This window comes from Oryx dammah, unplaced genomic scaffold (assembly GCF_014754425.2).
Source record: "Oryx dammah isolate SB20612 unplaced genomic scaffold, SCBI_Odam_1.1 HiC_scaffold_16, whole genome shotgun sequence".
Classification (NCBI taxonomy): Eukaryota; Metazoa; Chordata; class Mammalia; order Artiodactyla; family Bovidae; genus Oryx; species Oryx dammah.
The window spans coordinates 48,325,512-48,347,087 of record NW_024070200.1 but is presented as its reverse complement, the minus strand read 5'-3'; the positions used below and the strand labels follow the sequence as shown (position 1 = coordinate 48,347,087).

Below are 21,576 nucleotides of genomic sequence, written 5' to 3'. Positions count from 1 at the left end.
CATCTTGTTAGACCTTCATCCCATCACCAGCCCCATTCCCTGGAGCCTGGTTCTGCCTCCTCCCTTCTCTCACTGCAGAAACATGGCATATAAATTGGAGCTTGGCTTCGGTGGGAGCTGAATTTCCCAGTGAGATTCTTGTTGGGCCGTGTGTACAGTGGTTCCAGACCACTGCTGATCTTTCCTCAATCCTAAGAAATAGTTGATGAGTTTCATGGTTAATGGTTAAAACTGACTTTAATCTTCAGCTCTCCTCCACAGGGTAGATAATTTTCAGGAGATCATAATCCAAAAGATTTTATATTTTCTGACTTCTTCTCTTTCTCCTTCGTCATTATTATGGAACATTATAGATATAAACAAAATAAAAACGATGGGGTATTGGACCCCTGTATATCCACTACCAGCTTCAAGCGTGCTTAACTTTTGGCTACTCTTATTTCCTCTGCACCTCATCCACACATCACTCCCCTGTAAGCTGGATTATTTTGAAGCAAATCCCAGACATTATGTCATATCATTTGTAAATATTTCACTTGGTAGCACTAAAAAGACTCTAAGAACTTTTTATTTTTAATTGGAGTGTAATTGCTTTACAAGGTTGTGTTGGTTTCTGCCATACAGCTAAACCTGAGTCAGTCATAAGTACACCTACATCCCTTCCCTCTTGACTCTCCTTCCCACCACCCCTCTAGGTTGTCACAGAGCACCGGATTGAGCTCGCCGGCAGCTTCCCACTAGCTCTCAGTTTTACGTGTGGTCATGTATGTTTCAGCGCTACCCCTCTTCTTTTCAATTCGCCCCACCCCTCTTCTTCCCTGCTGTGTCCACAAGCCTGTTTCCTATGTCTGCGTCTCTTATTTCTGTCTTGCAAATAGGTTCGTCAGTACCATTTTTCTAGGTTCCATATATATGCATTAATATACAATATTTGTTTTTCTCTTCCAGAACGTTTTCTTAAACATAATCACAATATCATCATTATACCAAAAGATTATTAATTCTGAATATTAATGTCATCCTGTTTGTGGTCAGTGTTCAGATCTCCTTGACTGTCTTACAAAAGTTTTTTAACAGCTTCTTTGAATCAGAATCCCTATTATGTCCACACACTGCATCTATCGATTTGTCTCTTCAGTCTCTTTTAGTCTATAGGTTCCCCTCTCTTTCATTTCGTCTCAGTTTGTTGTTGGTGCTGGTATTGGAGAAGTCAGGTCTTTTTTTAAAGAGATGAAATGAACGGGTTTTTTTTTTTTTTTAGTAATACATTGATCTCGATTATGCTTTATTATGGAGAAGGCGATGGCACTCCACTCCAGTACCCTTGCCTGGAAAATCCCATGGATGGAGGAGCCTGGTAGGCTGCAGTCCATGGGGTCGTGAAGAGTCGGACACGACTAAGCGACTTCCCTTTCACTTTTCACTTTCTTGCACTGGAGAAGGAAACGGCAACCCACTCCAGTGTTCTTGCCTGGAGAATCCCAGAGACGGGGGAGCCTGGTGGGCTGCCGTCTATGGGGTCACACAGAGTCAGACACGACTGAAGTGACTTAGCAGCAGCAGCAGCATGCTTTATTAAACTAATATAAAATTAAGTTCAGTCCCTTAATTTTATACTCAAAGGTGATGAAAGACATCCCTTAAATATACTGAATGATAAAACCAAAGATACAAGAATCACTGTTGGCCAGTGTTGACTGAGTGAAGCATTGGTCCCAGCATCCTTATCCCAGTCCTTCCTTGAGCCCCAGGCCCCCGTGAGTCCCCAGAGCCTTTCAGTGAGTGGTTTCTCGGGTTGGGATGAGATGGTTGGGTGGCATCACCAACTCGATGGACATGAGTTTGAGTAAGCACCAGGAGTTAGTTATGGACAGGGAAGCCTGGCATGCTGCAGTCCATGGAGTTGCAAAGAGTTGGACACACCTGAGTGACTGAACTGAACTGAACTGAACCTCCAGGGTTATTCAACCGAGAAACCCACAGAACTGAAGCATCTTCTCATAGCCCAGGTTTATGAGCAGTGCCCCCTCCCTTCCCCATGTCTGCCGTCCCTCTAACATGAAGTAATACTAACAAACGCGGTTGGAAGGTCAGCGAAGGGAGAAAGGGACGAGGGCAAGACTGTTTCTTCATTTCTAGACTATTGGCTTTCTGAGGAAGGGGCTGTTTGGGTCCAACGTCAGAGAAGGGGGACCCACCCTGGCAGCAGGCTGCAGTTCACAGACTGGGTGACACCCTTCTGTGACACCCTCACAGACCAAGAAGCAGGTGCCCACTGCCCTGCCATAGCTGGGGTCCTGCCTGAGGTGATCTGGCCCATCCTTTCTACTCATGAAGTGTTTGAGGAGCCGCCTCCAGCCCCCCATGGGTTTATGGAGTGACCTTTTGACTTTTGAAAGCAATGTTAGTCTTCTCTGTGTGCTTTAGCCCATGTTTTATGAGCATGTCACAGGCCATTAAACCCACCAACCCTTTCACTTTTAACTTCCCACTAGCTCTTATTTTTCAACTGTGATGTTATCGGAAATGTTTGCTATGCCAGAACTGAAGTATGACAGCTTTTGGGGAATAACTTTCATAACTCCCTGGGTTTATATATATATATGTGTATATATATATATTTGAAAATGTTTTATTGTATTTCTTTGATTATATTTTTCATTTTAATCACAGCTTCTTTTGTAAATTGTTTTGGTCATGCCATTACCAATATTTTTGCTTTTATTATTTAAATTTATTTATTTTTAATTGGAGGATAATTGCTTTACAACATCGTGTTGGCTTCTGCCATACATCAATATGATCCTTGTTTTTGTTTTTTTAATACCTATGAACCATCCTTTCTCTCAGGAGTTCTCTCTCTGGCCATCTGGGAAATGAGACTATTGTGGGCATAGTAACACCCAGATTCATTCCCAGGGTGGAATCAGGCCTTGAGACCAGAAATCTGCAGAATGGAGGTTAGCAAAGATGCCATGCAGCTGTGTTTGGGTTCACACCCAAGGGAAGAAAGCCCAGAGTGGGGAGGGCTGACTGGCAGCCTGGGAGTCACCACCTTGGTGTTTGTTCACCTGACACGTGGGCAGGGAAATCTGGCCGCAGAGGCGAGCACAGGAGGCTGGCCCTGCAGTCTCCTCCTGCCACACAGGTTGGTGATCTGAGCAGGGACACTTGAGCCACGCCAGCCTGGGTCACACTCAGCTATACCTGACCGCTCTGGTGGGACCTCTCTGAGTCCCTGGTCTCCTGATCTGGAAGTGGGGATATTACCTGTCTAGTGACCCCCCTAGAGAAAGAAATGGCAACCCACTCCAGTATTCTTGCCTAGAGAATCCTATGGACAGAGGAGCCTGGTGGGCTGCTGTCTATGGGGTCGCACAGAGTCAGACACGACTGAAGCAACTTAGCATGCATGCATGCACTGGAGAAGGAAATGGCAACCCACTCCAGCATTCTTGCCTAGAGAATCCCAGGGACAGAGGAGCCTGGTGGGCTGCCATCTATGGGGTCGCACAGAGTCGGACACGACTGAAGCGACTTAGCAGCAGCAGCAGCAGTGATCCCCCCACCCCGCATCAGAAGGCTTTGCTTTGCCGACCACACACTAGCTCTGGAGGCAGAAAGACTCAGGACCACCCCCACAGCCATGCCTAGAGGGGGCAGCGGGCCTCGATACTTCTCCCTCCATTCCTTGCCCCTTAAATATTCTAAGACTAATCAAAAGCAAGCTCAACTTATATGATTTTCCTTTGCCTTGCAAATGGCAACAAAAGAAGTGTTTTATTTTTATTCCCTTCCCATTTTTTAAAAATTGTGTTGAATTATTCTTTAAATTCTCTAGCGCTTTACAATTTAAAAAGTTTCAAGTGCCATTTGCAGAGACGTGGATGGAGCTAGAGACTGTCACACAGACTGAAGTAAGTCAGAAAGAGAAAAACAAATATTATAGAATATCACCTATTCGTAGACGTCTAGGAAAGTGGTAGAGATGACCTTATTTGCAAAGCAGAAATAGAGATACAGATGTAGAGATCCAAACTTATAGACACCAAAAGAGGAAGGGGCAGTGGGAGGAACTGGGAGATTGAAATTGACACATATACACTACCATGTATAAAACAGTAACTAATGAGAACCTACTCTAGTAGCACAGGAAACTCTACTCAGTGCTCTTGTGGTGACCTAAATGTGAAGGAAATCTAAAAAATTGTGCGTGTATATGTACATACAACTGATTCACCTTGCTGTACTGCAGAAACTAACACAACATTGTAAAGCAACTATACTCAGTAAAAATTAATTTTAAAAGTTTCACACACACGATTTCGTATAATCCCATAATAAGCCTTCCACCCATACTGCCCGTTCCCTTCCCTCTCCCCACCGATAACCACTAGTTTATTCTGTGAGTCTGCTTTTTTTAATTTTATTTGCTAGTTTATTGTATTCTTATATATTCCACACAAAAGTGATAAAATGAAGCGTTTTTAGGTTTTGCCACGCACTTAGCTGCTCCACACACCCTGTCCCTACGCACGGTCCTGTTATTAAGCCAGAAGAACTTGCTTGCAGGGTAGAAAGCCGAGGAGAGAAGCTGTTCAAATGACAATCGAAGCAGGTCCTGTGACAAAGACCTAAGAGATGGAAGAGGGGTCAGGAGTGTCGCCGGCAAAGCCCGTGGCCCCAGAGACCACTTGGGCTGGGGCCTCTCGCTGAGCAACGTTCATTCACTTAGTGTTCGGGCGGCTCTGCCCTTAGTCTGAGGACCACGTGCTCAAGCCCAGGTTCCCGCTGAGGGAGCCAGCCCCCTCCAGGGGCAGGAGCTCTGCCTCCTGCCCCCGGCAGCCCCCGCCTCTCACTCTTCCCTTGTGGCTCTTCCAGGGCCCAGGAGACCTTCATGCAGTGGGACCAGTGCCGGCGCTTCTACAACTTTCTCATGGCCGACAACATGAAGAAGATCATTCTCTCGCACCGGTGAGGCACCTTCCCCTCCCTTGGGAGACAGACAGTACCTTTGTGGGGTTTTTTTTGGCTGCAGCAGGTCTTCGTTGCAGCCTGCAGGATCTTTAGTTGCAGCATTTGGGATCTAGTTCCCTGACCAGGGAATCGAACCCCAGGCCCCCTGCGTTGGGAACGTGGAGTCTTAGCCACTGGACCACCAGGGAAGTCCCCCAGACAGTGCCTTTCTGAGCTTATTTCACTAAACGCCAAAATTCCTCTTTCTCTAGGGAGAAAAACAAAAAGAAGAAGGCAGGGTTGGTACAGATTCTCTGCTGACTGCTTTGTGATTTGGTTAGAAACAAATTCGTCCCAAGCTCCCAAATTAACCATGGAAGCTCCATATTTTTCAAAAAATTCAAGAAGGAAGAGAAACCATTTCCATATCATTCTTTCCCAAATGAGAGCCATCCTAGGACTTCCCTGATGGTCCAGTGGTTAAGCCATCAAGCTTCCAGTGCTGGGGACACAGTTCAGTCCCTGGTCAGGGAGCTAAGATTCCACATGCAGCCCCCCAATTTTTTTTAATTTTTAATTTTAAAAAAGCAAAGTTAATTATTTAAAAAAATGAGGGCCATCCTGAGGGTGGCTTGTCACTGTGGAGGAATGTTTCTCTTTAGGAGGCTTTTGTGCTTGGGGGAACCCAGAATCGTTCTCTGCTGGCTCTTGGGGTTCTGATCAAGCAGCAGTGGGACGGGGATCCCACCACTGGGGCCAAGCATGGTGTCCACATTCTCCACACCCTGCCTGCCCATCTCCTGCTCAGAGTGCTTTGATGGGTTAGCCCCTAACAAGTGCCAAGAGCAGCCCCTGGCTGGCAGTAGCACTCAAGGAATATTGGTGATGATTTCATCACTGTGAATATCCTTAGCCATATGGGTTCTCTCCCTTCCCCCACATGCCTGCCTCCCCCTCCAGCTGGAGCGGGCACTCAGAGACCCCCGTGCCCCCTGGCCTCTCCCGATCCTCTTCCCATCACCTCTGCTTGTCCAAACCAGCACATGCCTTTGAGGTCCATCTCTGGTCTCTGCCTCCGTGAAGACAGCTCCTTCCCACTAGTTGTTTTTCTGTTGTTTCTCCCGCAGTGTGGATCCTGCATCCATGAACCAAACAGGAAAGCACGGGAGGGCTCGGGCATGTTTTGATTCACTCAGAGCCTGGTACACAAATGGGCAAAGAGTATCATTTTAGGGGGGTTCTGAGGCCATCCTCGGAAAAGCAATCTGTCTGAATGATCAGTTTCTTATTCTCTTTCTCAGCAGTTAAAAGAAAATGCTGTGCTGTCCAGCCAGCCAGGCACCCCACTGGGCTTCCCGTGGGTGGCGTTCCCATGGCGCCTGGGCTGGGGTGGCTCTCACAGGCCCCTGGGCAGCCAGGCAGCCAGGTGTGTCCCCAGGCTGTGGTGCTGGGTGGGCAGAGACCCTCGGAGACGCACGTGCCCAAGGCTGGCCTTCTGCTCAGCTCTTGGTGTGGGAGCATCAGTTGTGTGCCAGGCTCCAAGTCAGGTGTGGCTCGGCTGAGGTTTGGATGGATCCAGGGGTTTGCTGAGGATCCACAAGGCGTGAAAGCAGGCCATCAGACCCCAAGTCCAAGGCCTCTGTCTGGCTTTCCACACCTCTGGGGTGGAAAGTGAGCTCCTCCCAGGGAACGTTTGTTTTGCTGCTGGGCCCAGTCTTGCCATTAATTAATGAGTCCAGAAAGGCCATCGTGTAATTCTTAACAAATTGGGAGAGTACTTTGGATGTGCTCTCAGTGTATTTAAATTTTTTTTTAAACTTACCACAGAAAGTCAAACATCTCGAAATTTTCAGGACCCTTCATTAGAATTTTTGTTTTCCCCACCAGCATCATCTTTCCTTTCTCAAACTTTTTTTCTAGTTTTATTGGGACACACTTTAAATTGGGAATTCTATCCTTTAAGTATATGATCTTCCTAATACTCTTTTAAAAAAAAATTTTTTTTTTTTTTTAAGAAGTTGGTTCCTTTCCTTGGGAAGAGGTGGTGACTGGCCACCAGAACATTTAGTTTCTATAATGAATTTTTCCCACTGTGGGGCCAAACCTCAAAACAAACTCAGTCAGTCTTGCTTTAGTTGTGTGAGTGACAGCTTTTGCTGGGAATGGACATCGAAATGTGCTCACTCTGCTCATCTTTATGCTCATCCTCTCTAGATGGATCATTTTCTTAACTAGAAATGATTAGTCTTCCGATACATTGTTGTTGTTCAGTCGCTAAGTCATGTCTTACTCTCTGCACCTCATGGACTGCAGCACGCCAGGCTCCTGTCCTCCACTTCAGAGTATACATTAGCTTTTTATATAAAAAACAAACTGTGAGGTGAATGTTTGATGGGGAAATTTTTTCATATTTATTTTTGTTTACTTATTTGGCTGCACTGGGTCTTGGTTGCAGAGTGCAGGATCTTCTAATTTTGGCCTATGGGATCTAATTCCCTGACCAGGGATGGAATCTGGGCCCCTGCCACTGGGAGTGTGGAATCTTAGCCACTGGACCACCAGGGAAGTCCCTACATTCACTTTTTAGCTAACACATTGGAAAGTGGTTGATTTGCCCAAGTGCTGAATGGGTTAACCATTAGCTTCCTTGTTAAGTGACATGAAGAGCCCACAAAGGGAAAGGGGTTCTGCCGAAGGGAGCAGTGGCAACACCAGTGTAAAGTTGGGGGTCCCCCCACCCCTGCCGTTGGTTGGCTGACGGCCTACCCCAGGCCACAGAGCCCATCCTGAGATCTCTCTGCAGGGCCAATTTTGAAATAGTCATCTAGGCTGAAGCCTAGTCCTTAGTTTGTCTAACTGCCCCTCACAAGGAAAGTAAGCTCTTGATATTCATCGTTCTCCGGGTCTTCAAAAGTCAACAAGCTCATCCCCTGGGACATTCCGACGCTGAAGGGATTTATTTCTAAGTTATCCACGTCCGCTTTGTCACAGGCTCTCTCCTGGCTTACCTCTAGGCCAGGAAGCAGGCTCAGCTGTGGCTGTTGATCATGTGCTTTAAAAAACATTTTTTTTTCCAGCTTTACAGAGGTACAAGTGACAAAACGGTAGGTTATTCCTTGTACGGCGTGCTGATTTAGCATCTACTTCTCATCCCATTTGCTTTCGTCCCCTTCTAGGCGAGCTCTTTTTGGAGACCACGTGAAGAAGCCCCAGAGCCTGGAGGACACGGACTTGAGCCGCCTCTACACAGCCACATCTCTGATGCAGATTGACGACAACGTGATGAGGTGTGCCCACGGCCCGGGGTGGGGTGCCAGGCGGGAAGTGGCGGGCCAGCACTGCCCGGCGCCAGGGGTTTCCTCTGCACACTTTGGTGTTAAGGTTTTTTTTTTTTTTTTTTTTTTTTAATGCCCACTGTTTAAAAACTGAAGATTTCAGGACTTCACTGATGGTCCAGGGTTAATATTCTGGCTTCCACTACAGGGGGCCCCTCGGATTTGATTCCTGTTCAGGGAACTAAGATCTCAAATGCCGTGCAGCATGGCCAAAAAGTTTAAAAAGGAAAAAAAAAAAAAAAAACCCTGAAGATTTCACAGAGAAATCCAATTTTCTAATATCTCTTAAAAAATAGGAAGATGCTCTGAGCACTCATTCTGCATTCCTGCCTTGCCCAGCTGAGCGTAAATAGGGGAGCTGGGGTGTGTGCGCCCTAGTTGTCCGTAGCCCTCAACTCTGGGATGGAGATCAGATGTCACATAAACAGCATGTGGCAATGGAGTAAAAGGAGATGGAAATATTTCCTGTACCTGTACCTGCCCATGTCTCTATCCAAAGCAGAAAAACCAGAAGTAAACCGAGAGAGCTGGGTGTTGCAAGAAAAATGGACAGAGCCTCTTCCTTTAGGGGCATGAAGACACTTCTCTCTGAGTGTAAAACCAAACCTCACCCACTTGGCTCAGGGACCCTTTCCCTGCCCCACCCTCTCCAGGCACCTGAGGTCACCCCTTTGACAGTGTCTTCTTTCCCAGCACCAGTGGTTTCTGATTGAGGGAGGTTAGCCTCACCTGGAAAGGTAAAGCTGATCTCTGACCTATCATTCTCTTTTAAAAACATCATCCTTTTTGTTTAATGATCATTTGATGCCTTCAGATGTGGCCTAAAGTTCATCCAAATTACATATTAACCTGAGGGTATGGGTTCTAGGAAATGGAAGTTGCTGGTATGTTCAACAGACAAGAATGAATTACACCCACGCTCACTTACCATGGCGTGCGCAGCTTTACTGTGGCCCAGACAGTAAAGAATATGCCTGCAATGCAGGAGACCGGGGTTTAATCCCTCAGTTGGTAAGATCTCCTGGAGAAGAGAATGGCTACCCACTTCAGTATTCTTGCCTAGCAGGCTACAGTCCTTGGGGCTGCAAAGAAGTTGGACACGTCTAAGGAACTAACACTTTCACTTTTCAAACACTAAATGAGGGAAAAAAATATTACATAAATTTCATTCATCTTCTAAATTTAAGTCCAAAAGAGAATGTTTAGGAAGAAGCTGCTCTCTTTAGCTCCGTTTTACAGAGGAGAGGGCTTCCCTTGTGGCTCAGCTGGTAAAGAAGCAATACAGGAGAGCTGGGTTCGATCCCTGGGTTGGGAAGAGCCCCTGGAGAAGGGAAAGGCTACCCACTTCAGTATTCTGGCCTGGAGAATTCCATGGGCTATACAGTCCATGAGGTCGAAGAGAGTCAGACATGACTAAGCGACTTTCACTTACAGAGGAGAAGCTCAGAGAGGTTAAGCCCTTTGTGTAAGGTCACATAGTAAGTGACAGAACCAGAACTTGAAGCCAGATGCCATAGCTGGGTGTTCTTAACCCCTAACTCTGGTACCTGTGTGTATTCTACTGATATGATGTGTTAGTGTGGGAACCGGCACAGTAACATATCAACTCAGCATTCCAGTCTTATTCCAGGTGTTTTGTCTTTTTCTTGTGTGTGTGTGTGTGTGTTCCAGGAAGTTTCACGGCTACAACTCCCTGAAGGAATATTACGAGGAAGAAAGCTGCATGAGATACCTGCATAGGGTGAGTGGCCGCAACTCAGAGAGCAGCATCTCAGAATTCGCATCACTCCACCCAGCTCCACCCACTGTAACAAGCCTCCCTCCTCCGCTTCCCTGGTGGAAGTTCAGCTGGCATCTGGCTCCATCTGCTCTAGTTGTTGACTTGAGTTTATTATCGAACAAAGCCCTGCCCCTCTGTGGCCTCTGAGTAGTAACCCCAGAGCAGTCCCTTAGCGCAGTCTGCTCCCCAGTCTGTGTGAAAGCCCTTAAAGTCACTGCCACATACATTTTTTTTCATACGTCCTCCTTTGATAGTGTCATCCAGCCTGGTTCCTACTGTGGTTCCTCATAGGAAGCCCATGTAGATTTCTTACAATCCTAGACTCTTTTGGGTCATTGTGTCTTTCATTAGTGTGGTGCCCAGGACTGAACTCAAAATTCCTGCCCTGATCTGGCAAGCACAGAGCAAAACAGATGTCTTTCTGTATCCAAATGGTAGAGACGCATGTCTTTGGTCAAAGTGGGTTGGTTTATATTAACGGAGTTGTCAGCAGCAACGATGAACTTTGTGTTAAATCAAGCTTGTGGCCGATCATAACCACTAGGCTTTTTTTAACCTGAATCACTACCAAACCAGTGTCTCCCTTTCTGTCTTTGATCAACTGCTCTTTTTACTCAAACACAGGACTTCCCATCTATGCCTGTCAATGTCCACCTGTTAGTCTGGCCCACCACTCCCCCAGCTAAAGCAGCCCATTGTGAATGGCAGCTCTGCCATCGTGTCAAGTCAGCCACCCCGAATACTTTAGCATCATCATCTAGGCTTTTCACATCTTCATTTAAGCCATTACGGAAACGTGGAACTGTCCAGAGCCAATGTCAGGGGCCTCCAGGTGAGGCAGCCAGTCGTTACAGTTCCTGAGCGTGGCTGTTCAGTAATATCTGAGCACTCCCATCAGCACCATCTCAGCTAAGAAGAAAAAGGACACTACTGGGTGTTTTGCTAAAGTGGATGTTGAACGCACAGCTGCCAAGAGCCTCCCAAGATCTACCAGCCTGCTCCTGTTTTCCTACCTCAGATTCTTCTAGAAAGGCTCCTTTGTCTGCAGTGAAGCAGACTCCTTTCTTTCTCCCCACAACATAAATTGGATGACCATGTACATAACTCTGTAAAGTCGTTTTTCTGAAAGATATGGCTAATCTGAGACACTGTGAAGAGGATCAGAAATATGTTGCCTGCCGGCGAGTACTGTAGAGTCTTGAGCCTTGCTCCATCAGAGCATGTGGGTCCCCTAGGACACCAGGCACGGCTCCTGTGCGTGCCTGCCAGGGCTGCAGTCCAGCGGCCACTGCCAGGGAGCACCAGGCATCCTTAGTCCATCCTTCAGCAGACCCTCTTCCCTTTGCTTCAGAAACATGTCCAGTAGTATATTTCAGCCTTGGATCAACGGGATCTAAAAAAAGAGAATTGATCATTTAATCCTGCTTTTATTTCCTTGTTTCAGATTTACGTACCTCTCATGCTGGTGAATGCAGCCGATGACCCCTTAGTGCACGAAAGTCTTCTAGCCATTCCAAAATCTCTTTCAGGTAAGTATTTCTTCCCGCCAGGCTCTCAACCACTCAGCAAACTACCACAGTACATCACCTTCACCATGCTGACATCTCCTGGATACCAGAGCATCTTATGGCAGTATTTTTATTTAGTCTAGCCTGATAGGCCTGGGGCTGTGGTAGAGCCTGTGTTGAGCCTTTCATGTTCTGTCCTGGTGCAAGAGACAGGATCCTCATTTATAACCACAACCCAGAGTTTGGGGGAGTCCCCTGGTATCCTATGAAATTATTGCCTCGGGGATGTGACTCCATTAGGTCTGAGAGTTTGACTTAAAGAGATATTTAGACTTAAAACTTTGACCTGAAAAGGAAAAAAAAAAAGTCAGTTCTGCTGCCTCTTGTGACAGACAGCCTCCCTGTGCACTTTGAGGATAAAAATATAAGCCATTGAAAAAGTAGAGAAGGTCACTCATGGGAATACCATCGTGTTTCAGGCTGGCACGACCTCAAGTCTTGCTAGGTAAGAGCTACAGAAAGAATGAGAAAGAGGGAAGCAGAGGAAATACTTGGGACATAAATCACAGTTACTGTGCATTGTCATTCAGATCCCTCGGACCAGACCTCCCTGCCCCATCCTCTGTGATTGTTTCCTCTTATAAACATCAGTGTTAACCAGAGGGAAAGGGGTACATCTGATTCTCTCATGATCCCCAGTTAAAGAGTAGATAATGCAGCAGACAAAGGACCAATGTCCAAACAGAGCTCTGTTCTCCACTGAGCGAATGCATGTGTCGCAGGCGTGTTATATGATAAAAGCTGTTGCCTGTCGACCGCCTGTCAAACCACAGGCTCCCTGCACAAAAATAGCCATGTTGGCAGCAGCAGGAGGACACGGGCTTCCTTCTGCACATCTAAAGTACACCCACAGCGCTCGTGCTGTCATACAGAAACTGATGAAACAGCAGCCAAAAGGGAAGAATAAAGGGATCAGACAAGAAAAGAGCCCTGCAGAGCCAGAAATGCAGGTGCCAGGAAGCGCCTCAGAGGCCTGGAGCAGCCAGCAAGGGGCCCCTTGTCACTTGTCCCCCTGGGAAGACAGATGCTCTTTGTGGTACCTGAATGCACCTGGCTACCCGTTTTTGCACGTCTTCAGTAATGGCTTTACTAGCCCATGTGGGACTAGCTTAAAAATGGACTCATAAAGTCAAGCTCCAGGTTTGTAATTCTCAGATGACCATTTATCACGTGAGGTTGAGAGCCTGGGCAGCTTTTAACACAACTTGCAGCTTTATGTTTTAGTCTTGCAAGATAAAGTTCTGTAGTGGAAAATCATTGGCTCCGTTGAATTCCTCTGGTTCTTTGGTCAATAAGAGTGTGTTAGGAATCTGTCCTCAAAGTCTGAGCCCCACCAGTAGCATCAGCACCACCTGGGAGCTTGTGAGAACTGCAGAGTCTCAGCTCCTTAAATCCAGGCCTGTTAAAGCTAAACCTGCATTTTAAGTCAATTGCCTAGGTGATTTGGGGTGGCCAAAAAGTTTGTTCAGATTTGTAAGATGGTGCAGAATAATCCGAATGAAAGTTTTTGGCCACCCCAATAGTTGCCTGTACGGTTGAGTCACCTGGGAGTTTTAGCAACACCAGTGCCTGGGTCCTCCCTCTTTCACCTACCAACCCCCAGTTCCACCCACCCCTGCCCTCACATCAGAATCTCACTGGTCTGGGTGCAACATAGGGACCTTTATTTAAAAAAAAAAAAATTCAGGTGATTCTAATAGGCAGCCAAGTTTGAGTGCCACTTAGAGTTCTAAGGATGTCCTAAATGGCAACTCACTCCAGTATTCTTGCCTGGAGGATCCCATGGACAGAGGAGCCTGCTGGGCTATGGTCCATGGGGTCACTAAGAGTCGGACATGACTGAGCAACTAAACCTAAGCCAGTTCCCGTTCTGCCCCAAAGCTAAGCTGCTATTCCCAAACCTGCTTGATCTCACCATCTTGCCTGCCCCCACCAAGTCAGCACTCGCCCCTGCCACTGGTGAACGAGGCAGAAGGGGTGGAGATCAGATGCCCACTTAGAGGGGGATACCTGTGCCCTTGGGGCAAGCCTGGGCCTCCCTGGCCAGCTCACCCTCCCACCTCCAGCCCCGGAGCCAGTCAGAGGACAGTGACTCACTCAGCCGCCTTTCTCCTGCAGAGAAACGGGAGAACGTCATGTTTGTGCTGCCCCTGCACGGGGGCCACCTGGGCTTCTTTGAGGGCGCCGTGCTGTTCCCCGAGCCCCTGACGTGGATGGACAAGCTGGTGGTGGAGTACGCCAACGCCATTTGCCAGTGGGAACGCAACAAGTCGCAATGCTCCGACACGGAGCTGGTGGAGGCCGACCTGGAGTGAGGTGCCCCCCGGACTCTGGCGTGCTCCAGCCGCCCTCCTCTGGAACTCTCATCCCTCACTGGCTGTTTTCAGGTCTCCCATCTCCCTCAGCGACCTGGATCTGACCTCACACCATCAACGGGGACCACCCGCCAGGCACACACGCAACCTGAAGTGGGTGGCCGTCCCTGGGAGCTCCAGGCTATTTTTGTGCTTAGTTACTGGTTTTGTCCATTGCATTTGTTAGCCATGGTGACAAGCGACAGGGTTCTCACCCTGCTGTCCGGTGTCAGCATCGGATTGCTTTCAAGCCAATTACATCTAGTTTCCCTATTAAAAAGCGTGTCTGAACAGCAGTTTTGCTTTGCCAATCAAATTTTCCCCAAGAGCAGGGAAGGATGGATGTTACGCTGTGGCAGTCGTATGTGTCCTGGACTTAGACCCTAAATAGGGCCAATGCTGTAGCTACAGTTCTGCTTGGGGGCGGGGCACCCCGCCAAGAGTGTGGTCTCTTACATGACAAAATTCCCTTGAGTCAGAAGCCAAGTTTCTCCCTTACGCATTCCTAACGATGAGAGTTACTTGAGGCGCTTATTACAAACTCAGCCTCCCTCGTCCCTCCCCTTGGAGGTGTTTCTGTGGGGCTGGGAAGGGGCCTGGGACTTTAATTTTTGACAAGTGTCCCAGGTGATCCTTATCACCAGGCAAATTCGAGAAACCCAGTGGTGTGGAGCCTCTAAATTAGAAACGTCTTGGTAGCTCGTGGTATCTCGTAGCTCCCCGGAGTCTCTGAAGCAGTGCACCTGCCCTGATGTGATAGCCATGAGCAGTCTCAGCGAGGGCCTAGGCTGGTGGTGGAGACTTCAGGCCTGCCTCTGCCTCTCACTGGCTATATGACCCTGGACAAGTCCCTTTGAGCTTTTGTTTCTTCACCTGTAAAATGCAGGAGCGGCTGGACCAGGCAGATTGCTGAAATCACTACCAGTTTTAAAGTTCAATGACAAACTCAGTTTACTGAGGTTTGAGAGAACTCCTCTTCAGGGGAGCCCGGGAGCTGTTCTAAGCATGTCAATATCATCATTTGCCTTTCTTTTTTTTTTCTTTTTCCCGTCCCTCATTTCATATAAAGTGGTTTGGTTTTGTTTTTTAAAGTACTCATTTTATTTTTTTTTTTAACCCAGTTCTCTCTAACTCTGGCTTTTGATACCAAACAGTTCAAAGGTTGGATCTGAGTTTGGAGAAATCACTTTTCTTTTCAACTGAAGAGGGTGTGATTTTGGAAACCGGATTTTTAATTGAATAACTTATGTCTGTAGCCTATTGGATAGGTCTTTCCAGAGTGTGTCTTCTCAAATGAAGAGCCCACGCTGTGTTTCAAGTACTCCTTTCCTTCAATCCTGCGGTACTTGAATAGCTAAAAACCCTGCACTTTGAAATAATCAGCAGTTGCTCTCTGAAACTGAACAGAATTATGAGTGAAATGACCTAGATACTTTAAAAAAAAATTCTTTTTCCCCCTACTTCCTCTACTTTGCTCTAGGACAGACAGGAATATTAATAGTGGATTTGTGTGCGGATATTTAAGGGGTAAAGGGAGCCATATGAGGGCCTGGGTGTGGACCCTCTTGGTCACAGGTGGTTGTAGTTTGGGCATCGGTTCTAGTCACACGACAGTCGTGTGTTGTTTTCTGACAATCACCAGGTCATCCTAAATGGTAACATCAAAGACCGCTGTTATCTGAAGAGACCGAGGCTTCTCTGGTCTCGACTTGGCTTCGGTTTCTCTCTCTCTCTCACACACACAGATTCATCGTCATGACTTTCCCCCCAGGTTGTTATTTTTCAAGTGCACGTCTCTTTCATGTGCTTTTAGCACAGATCGGCACTTTATCTTCTGCCCCTCGATCTGGAAGCTCGTCTCTTCCCCCTCTGTTACTTTTCCCTCCAACCCTCAACCACAGCTGCAATCTAGAAAATTCACAGTCATATTTCCTGCTCCTACCTTCCTGTCTCAAGACTTTTTGTGAAATCAGATAAACGAAGCAATAACCTAACGGGGCTGAATCACCATCCCAGGAAGCAAGAGTCTCCTTTTCATTTGCCTTAGGACACATCCCTCGATCTGTTCCAACTATATAGCAGCCAGGTACCAGCTCCATTCAGGAGGAGAAAACAGTCTGCTTGTCACACACTTGGCAGAGACAGGGACAGGAGTCCCTGGAGCCTGGTGTGCCCAGCAGTTCTGTTGACCCACAGAGGAGAGGCAGGGCTCAGAGCATTCCCTTTGTTGTTGGACAACCGGATTTTACCCCACACGACCGTGGGGGGGCCATGCACAGCTGAAGTCTTTTTAGCGTGTGACTCTGAATGGCACTTTTTAGCTCACATGAAATCAACTGAGGCCTTTTGTTCGAGCTTCAGGCTCTCATGCATGGAAATGAGAGTGTAACTGTGGCGGTCTTACAGGAAAATTCTTGTTTGTTCCTGAATGGGAGCACAGAGGCATTCAAGCCTAATAAACAAGGGAGCAGCACTTTATATGTCGGTCAGCTTTTTCCTCCCTCCCACTTGCCTGGCTTTTCTGTTCATTTCTGATGAGAATGTGGCGGCTCTTCTTGCTCCTGAGGTCCTCTTGGGGCTAACACAAGGCTGAATTTTCAGAGTGTTTGAATATTATATTTTAAAATCAGGTTAAGGACATAAATTGCAATGGCCTAGACAATTCTGTTGCTGGAAGAACATGTTAAAAAACCAAGCAGGCTTCTAGCAACATTTTTCCAAGTTTTTCTCCCTGCCTGTGTAAACAGTTTTGAAGACAACAGTGAGTAACTGATCCCAGTCAAGTTAGGATTGTGCATGTTCAGTCACTCAGTCCTGTCTCACTCTTTGCAACCCCATGGACTGTAGCCCGCCAGGCTCCTCTGTCCATGGGATTTCCCAGGCAAGAATACTGGAGTGGGTTGCTATTTCCTCCTCCACGGGATCTTTCTGACCCAGGATCAAAACCCCGTCTCCTGTGTCTCTTGCATTGGCAGGTGAAGTCTCTACCACTGAGCCACCGGGGAAGCCCAAGTTAGGATTATCTGACTTGAAAAATGGTCTCAAGTCTTCCTGATACACTTATATCAGTAGCGAGTTTAACAGTCTTAAAGAAAACCTCTTACCTTCTCTGATGTGAGTCTGTACCAATGATTCCAGGGCAGAATGAAGACAGTTATTTGTTGTCACTGTATTCCTTGAACCTCCTGCAAGCATTTCCCACATACCTTAGAATGGGAATATACTTGCCAGAGGAGCATCCTTTCCTGACTTGGTGTTAATGTAACCAGGGTCCTGACACTTGGATTCTTCTCCTGTCTCTAATTCACACTGGTCTGTGGGCAATCTCTTCCCCTCTCTAAGCCTCGGTTACCTCACCTTAGACCATCTCTAAGTCCACTTCATCTGTTTACACGTCCTTTGCCAGAACATTCCCAACTGGCCTTCTACAGCCCTTGTAAGTGGACACAGATAAGTCAAGGCTTCGGGCCTGTCTTGAGGGGACTTGGAGAGAGAGAGTGAGCTACTGCATTCAGCCTTTGCTGGTGAAGAACCTTGATTTTGCCCAAAGCCCCGCGTCCCTAACTGGCTTCTCTTCAGAGCCTCCACTGCCCTCCCAGTAGCCTTTCTCTCCCGAGGGCAGTCTTATCTTATGACAGGGACAGGTGCCGACCGTTGGAACAAAGCGAATATCCCCGTTATTCTGTGAGACTTGGGCAAGCATCGAGCATTCCTAGGGCAGGAATCCTTCCTGCTCAGACTTCCATTCTCAAACTGCAGCCTTCATTAGAGCTGAGATTTCTGGATAGTTGAGTTTGTCTGCCTGGCATCTGAATGAGAGCTCTCTTTGTCACTGTGTGGCTCATGATCCATTTTGCCAGCGCCCGGGAAACAATACATGTGTTCTTGTTTGTGTTTGCCAGGCTAGCAGATGTCTGAGCTCTGAAGGGCTTTTCTTTTCCCATGGCACTGATTCTGACTTAGCGCAGATCACTGAAACATCACCTTGAGTTCAAAGAACTCTGGTCTTTGTCCTCTGAGGCAGGACAGGACAGTTATCATATTAAGCATTTTGCTGCAGCGTCTGCTCACAATATTAGCTGGAATCATTTTTCTTTGCCCAGAAAGCCTTAACTTGCTTCTAGAATATCCCCTGGTAGGACAATGCTATTTGGCTGCACAATTGAAATTCTCCTGCTATATTAGTCTGCAACAAAGCCACAGCAAAACCAGAGAATGTTAATTAGGCACCTCCCACCCCTTCCTTGACAATTAAGAGCAGTCTGGAACTGGCCAAACACCTGGTCTCTGATGTCTTTCTTCCTTCTTGGCCTCACTCTGTAGTTCAAAGATTAGTTGGATGCTTCCAAAAGCCATGAAAAGTGGCAAAAGCCTGCGTGTGGCATTTAGCGGCCAAGCAATTGAGGGAAAGGTGTTCTCCCCATGTTATCAAAGCAGAGGAAAGTGTCCCCCACCCCACCCCGCCCCCGCGACTTCCCTGGTGGTCCACGTTAAGACTACGCACTCCCAGTGCAAGGGGCAAGGTTCAGTTCCTGGTCAGAGAGCTAAGATCCTGCATACTGCAAGCATGGCCAAAAAAATAAAGAAGAAAATAGCCACCACCAACCGCCTTCATATACTAAGATAGCTTTTGCCAAATTGTATTTGAAGGGGAGCAGGCAGTGAGAACTGGAATGCTGTCCAAAACTAAAGCTGCTTCCTCTTGTGTGTTCTCTGCTGCTGCTGCCTCAGCCGCTGTAGCCCAAGCACCCCCCGCCGCGCAAGTGGCCCTTAGAGGCAGGCTGCAGAGCCCGGCTCAGCGGCGGTTCTCAGACCCCAGGACAGTGGACAGCTGCCCCTTTTGAAGGAGCCAGCCCCTCCTTCCCAACACATCATGTTTTCTGAACCATGTTTTTCCCAGCATGTATGTAGATAAAACATTCATCTATCTCTAATGAGTAAGCTGAAGTTAATTTCTAACCGCTGGATTGTCTTTTTAACTCAACTCCTGTCAATTAGTAATGAAGCCTATAACCTGCCTTCCCTCCCTCCTGGTGTCCCCATTAGCCAAGAAATCCATTGCTGCAAGTTAGGGACCGACCACCTATATAGCACCTGCAGAAATGCCCTTCAAAATATCTCCTTCCAGGCCACCCACGTGCCGCGGCCAACAGTCTCCTAGCACGACGGCTGTGCCCCAGTCCCAGCGCCAGTCACCTCCTCCCCAGGCTGTCTGTGGGGGGTGGACCGAGTTCCCGGGCAGGCGTGGGAGTTAGGTTTCCTTTGGTTTTTGTTTGGGGCCTCTTTAGTCTTCCTAAAGCACAAGTCCTTGTAGACTCCTGTCCCCTCTTCTCCACACCGGTCTCAGACGATCTGGGTCTTGCCCACCGCCTCAGGAAGACCTTCACTGTACCTGAGCTTCTGATTTCTGCCACTGCAGCTGCCTTAGTGACACCAGGGGCTGGGGGGGAGTAGGGGTGGGGGAGCCAATTTGCATCTCCCCCCTTTCCTGGTTAGACTCCCATGAACCACTTTTTTTCTGTTGGCAAGATGTGCTTCCAGGTTGATTTTTGAGAACCATCACTTATACATTCCTAAATTTCTGTTTTGTTTGATTTTGATTTCTTGGTTTGTTTTGTTGTTGTTGTTGTTAATCTTCTGAAACTTCAAATGCTGCCCTGAAAATAATGTATTTTTGAGTTTGTGTTCTGAAGGCCTCTGTGCTGCTGGATTTGGGGGTGGGGGTGGGAGCAGGATATGGGATCCTCCAGCACTGAGGTGTTTAAGATTTGCAACTAGCAATGCAATTTTTTCTAAATATGAGGATATTTGCCTTTATTAAGAAATTATATTAAACAGTGGTGTCCTTGATCATTTTATGTTCTCATAAATTACTTTTGGTTCTGTTTTGATTCTGTGTGGTGGTAAACAAAGATCATTACAAACAAAAGCTGTAATTTTGTTATCTTTGATTCAATGGAATTTCTTTACTTAAAAAAAAAATAAAAGACTAAAAATGTGACCTGGCTGTGCAGTCATTTGTAGTGGAGATTTTCTATCTGTGAATAAAAGGATTCTTCTTGGGCTTGCCTGGTGGTTCAATGGGCTAAGACTCAATGCTACCAATGCACGGGGCCCAGGTTCAGTCCCGGGTCAGGGAACTAGCTCCCACACACTGCAACTAGAAGACCCTGCATGCTGCAACGAAGACCTGGCACAGCCTAATTAATTAATTAAAATAAATTAAAAAAAAAAATAAAAGGATTCTTCCCATGTCTTCACGAAAGCACGAGCCTGAAAGAAGTGGGCAAAATACCAAATTCTCATCACAATTGACTTTAACCCAGCCTTGCAAATACCAAAGAAATGACCAGCCCACAGGTGTCTTTACAAGCCCATCCTCTCTGGGAAGACAGCCAAGGCCTGGGAAGAGTGAGATAATCAGCATTTTAAACACTTGCTCTATAAAGTGAATCATGTAGACAGAATGTAGGAAGAGATGTCAAAGTGGTAGTTGTCACACATGATTCACAAGCTTTTCTAATAGTGTTCTTTGAAAAGACCAGGTGAACATGACCTAAATTAAGATGATATTGGGTTGGTTGAGTAATAGTGGTGTTTTCTTCTTTATATCTGTCTGAATCGAAGCTAAGGGTCTCCCAGGGCCAAGTACTGGCCCAGCCAGGAGAGTTGTGGTGGTCCATGCTCCCCCACCCCAAGGACCTTGCACTTAATCTTCTTCCTTCCTTGGTCTTGCAAAACCTTTGACAAACTAAGAAGGGAGAGGAGAGTTGGTTTTGGGGGACATACATCAGCAAGATCCAAGAATGCTCACAGAGGATCCCGGCGGGCTACAGCCCATGCAACCCATAGGGTTGCAAAGAGTTGGACACAACTGAGCAAGTCATCAAGCTTCCCAGGAGAATCAATCAGCAAGGAGATTGCAAACCCCTGCCTTGGAAGCTCTGATTGGTTATGTGCATTCCCCTAAGGATCTTATTAAAATGCAGACTGTGATGCAACAGATGTGGGGTGGGGGGAACTAAGATTATGCATCACTAGCAAGCTCCCAAGTGGAGCAGACATCCCCTCCTGGGACCACACTTTGAGCAGGAAGGCTCCCGGGTATCCTGTGAGCTTCCCCTCCCTGTACTGTTAAGCTACCTCAACACCAGAGCCACACCCACAATGGAAAGTATTATAAAAGGTGGTCCAATTCACCCTGAAGGTGACTCCTCAGCTTTCCCAGATTAACTTAAGAGCCAGGCATCCCTCTTCCAGGAAGACTTTGCCAGGACACCTGGCAGCATTAGCCTCCTGCAGCATCCCTTAGGTAAACTTGAGACTCTAAGAAGTGGCTGGTCTTGCTCAGAGATTCTTTGAAGCTGATGGCCCATTTCATTACTGAGACCTCCACCCACACCTTAACAAATGCTTCCATCTGCAAAAAGGCCTTTCCCCAAAAGGCCACATCATGCATCACTGTGACCTCCCAACTTTGCTGTTTTGCTGTGTTCAGCCACATCCAACTCTTTGCAGCCCTCTGGACTGTAGCCCACCAGGCTCCTCTGTCCACGGGATTCTCCAGGCAAGAATACTGGAGT

At 47.2% G+C, this 21,576-nt stretch overlaps 1 protein-coding gene across 1 annotated transcript in view; it reads left to right on the top strand.

Moving 5' to 3' along the window:
- Positions 1–19,994, top strand: part of ABHD2 (abhydrolase domain containing 2, acylglycerol lipase) — a 117,755-nt gene extending 97,761 nt beyond the window's left edge. Inside the window, exons 7-11 of the mRNA XM_040257578.1 lie at positions 4,882–4,974; positions 8,133–8,243; positions 9,963–10,032; positions 11,516–11,600; positions 13,758–19,994. Of these exons, the coding sequence (XP_040113512.1) occupies positions 4,882–4,974; positions 8,133–8,243; positions 9,963–10,032; positions 11,516–11,600; positions 13,758–13,954 (556 nt within the window). The 3' untranslated portion in view covers positions 13,955–19,994. The remainder of the gene's footprint in view (positions 1–4,881; positions 4,975–8,132; positions 8,244–9,962; positions 10,033–11,515; positions 11,601–13,757) is intronic.
- Positions 19,995–21,576: the final 1,582 nt, after the last annotated feature.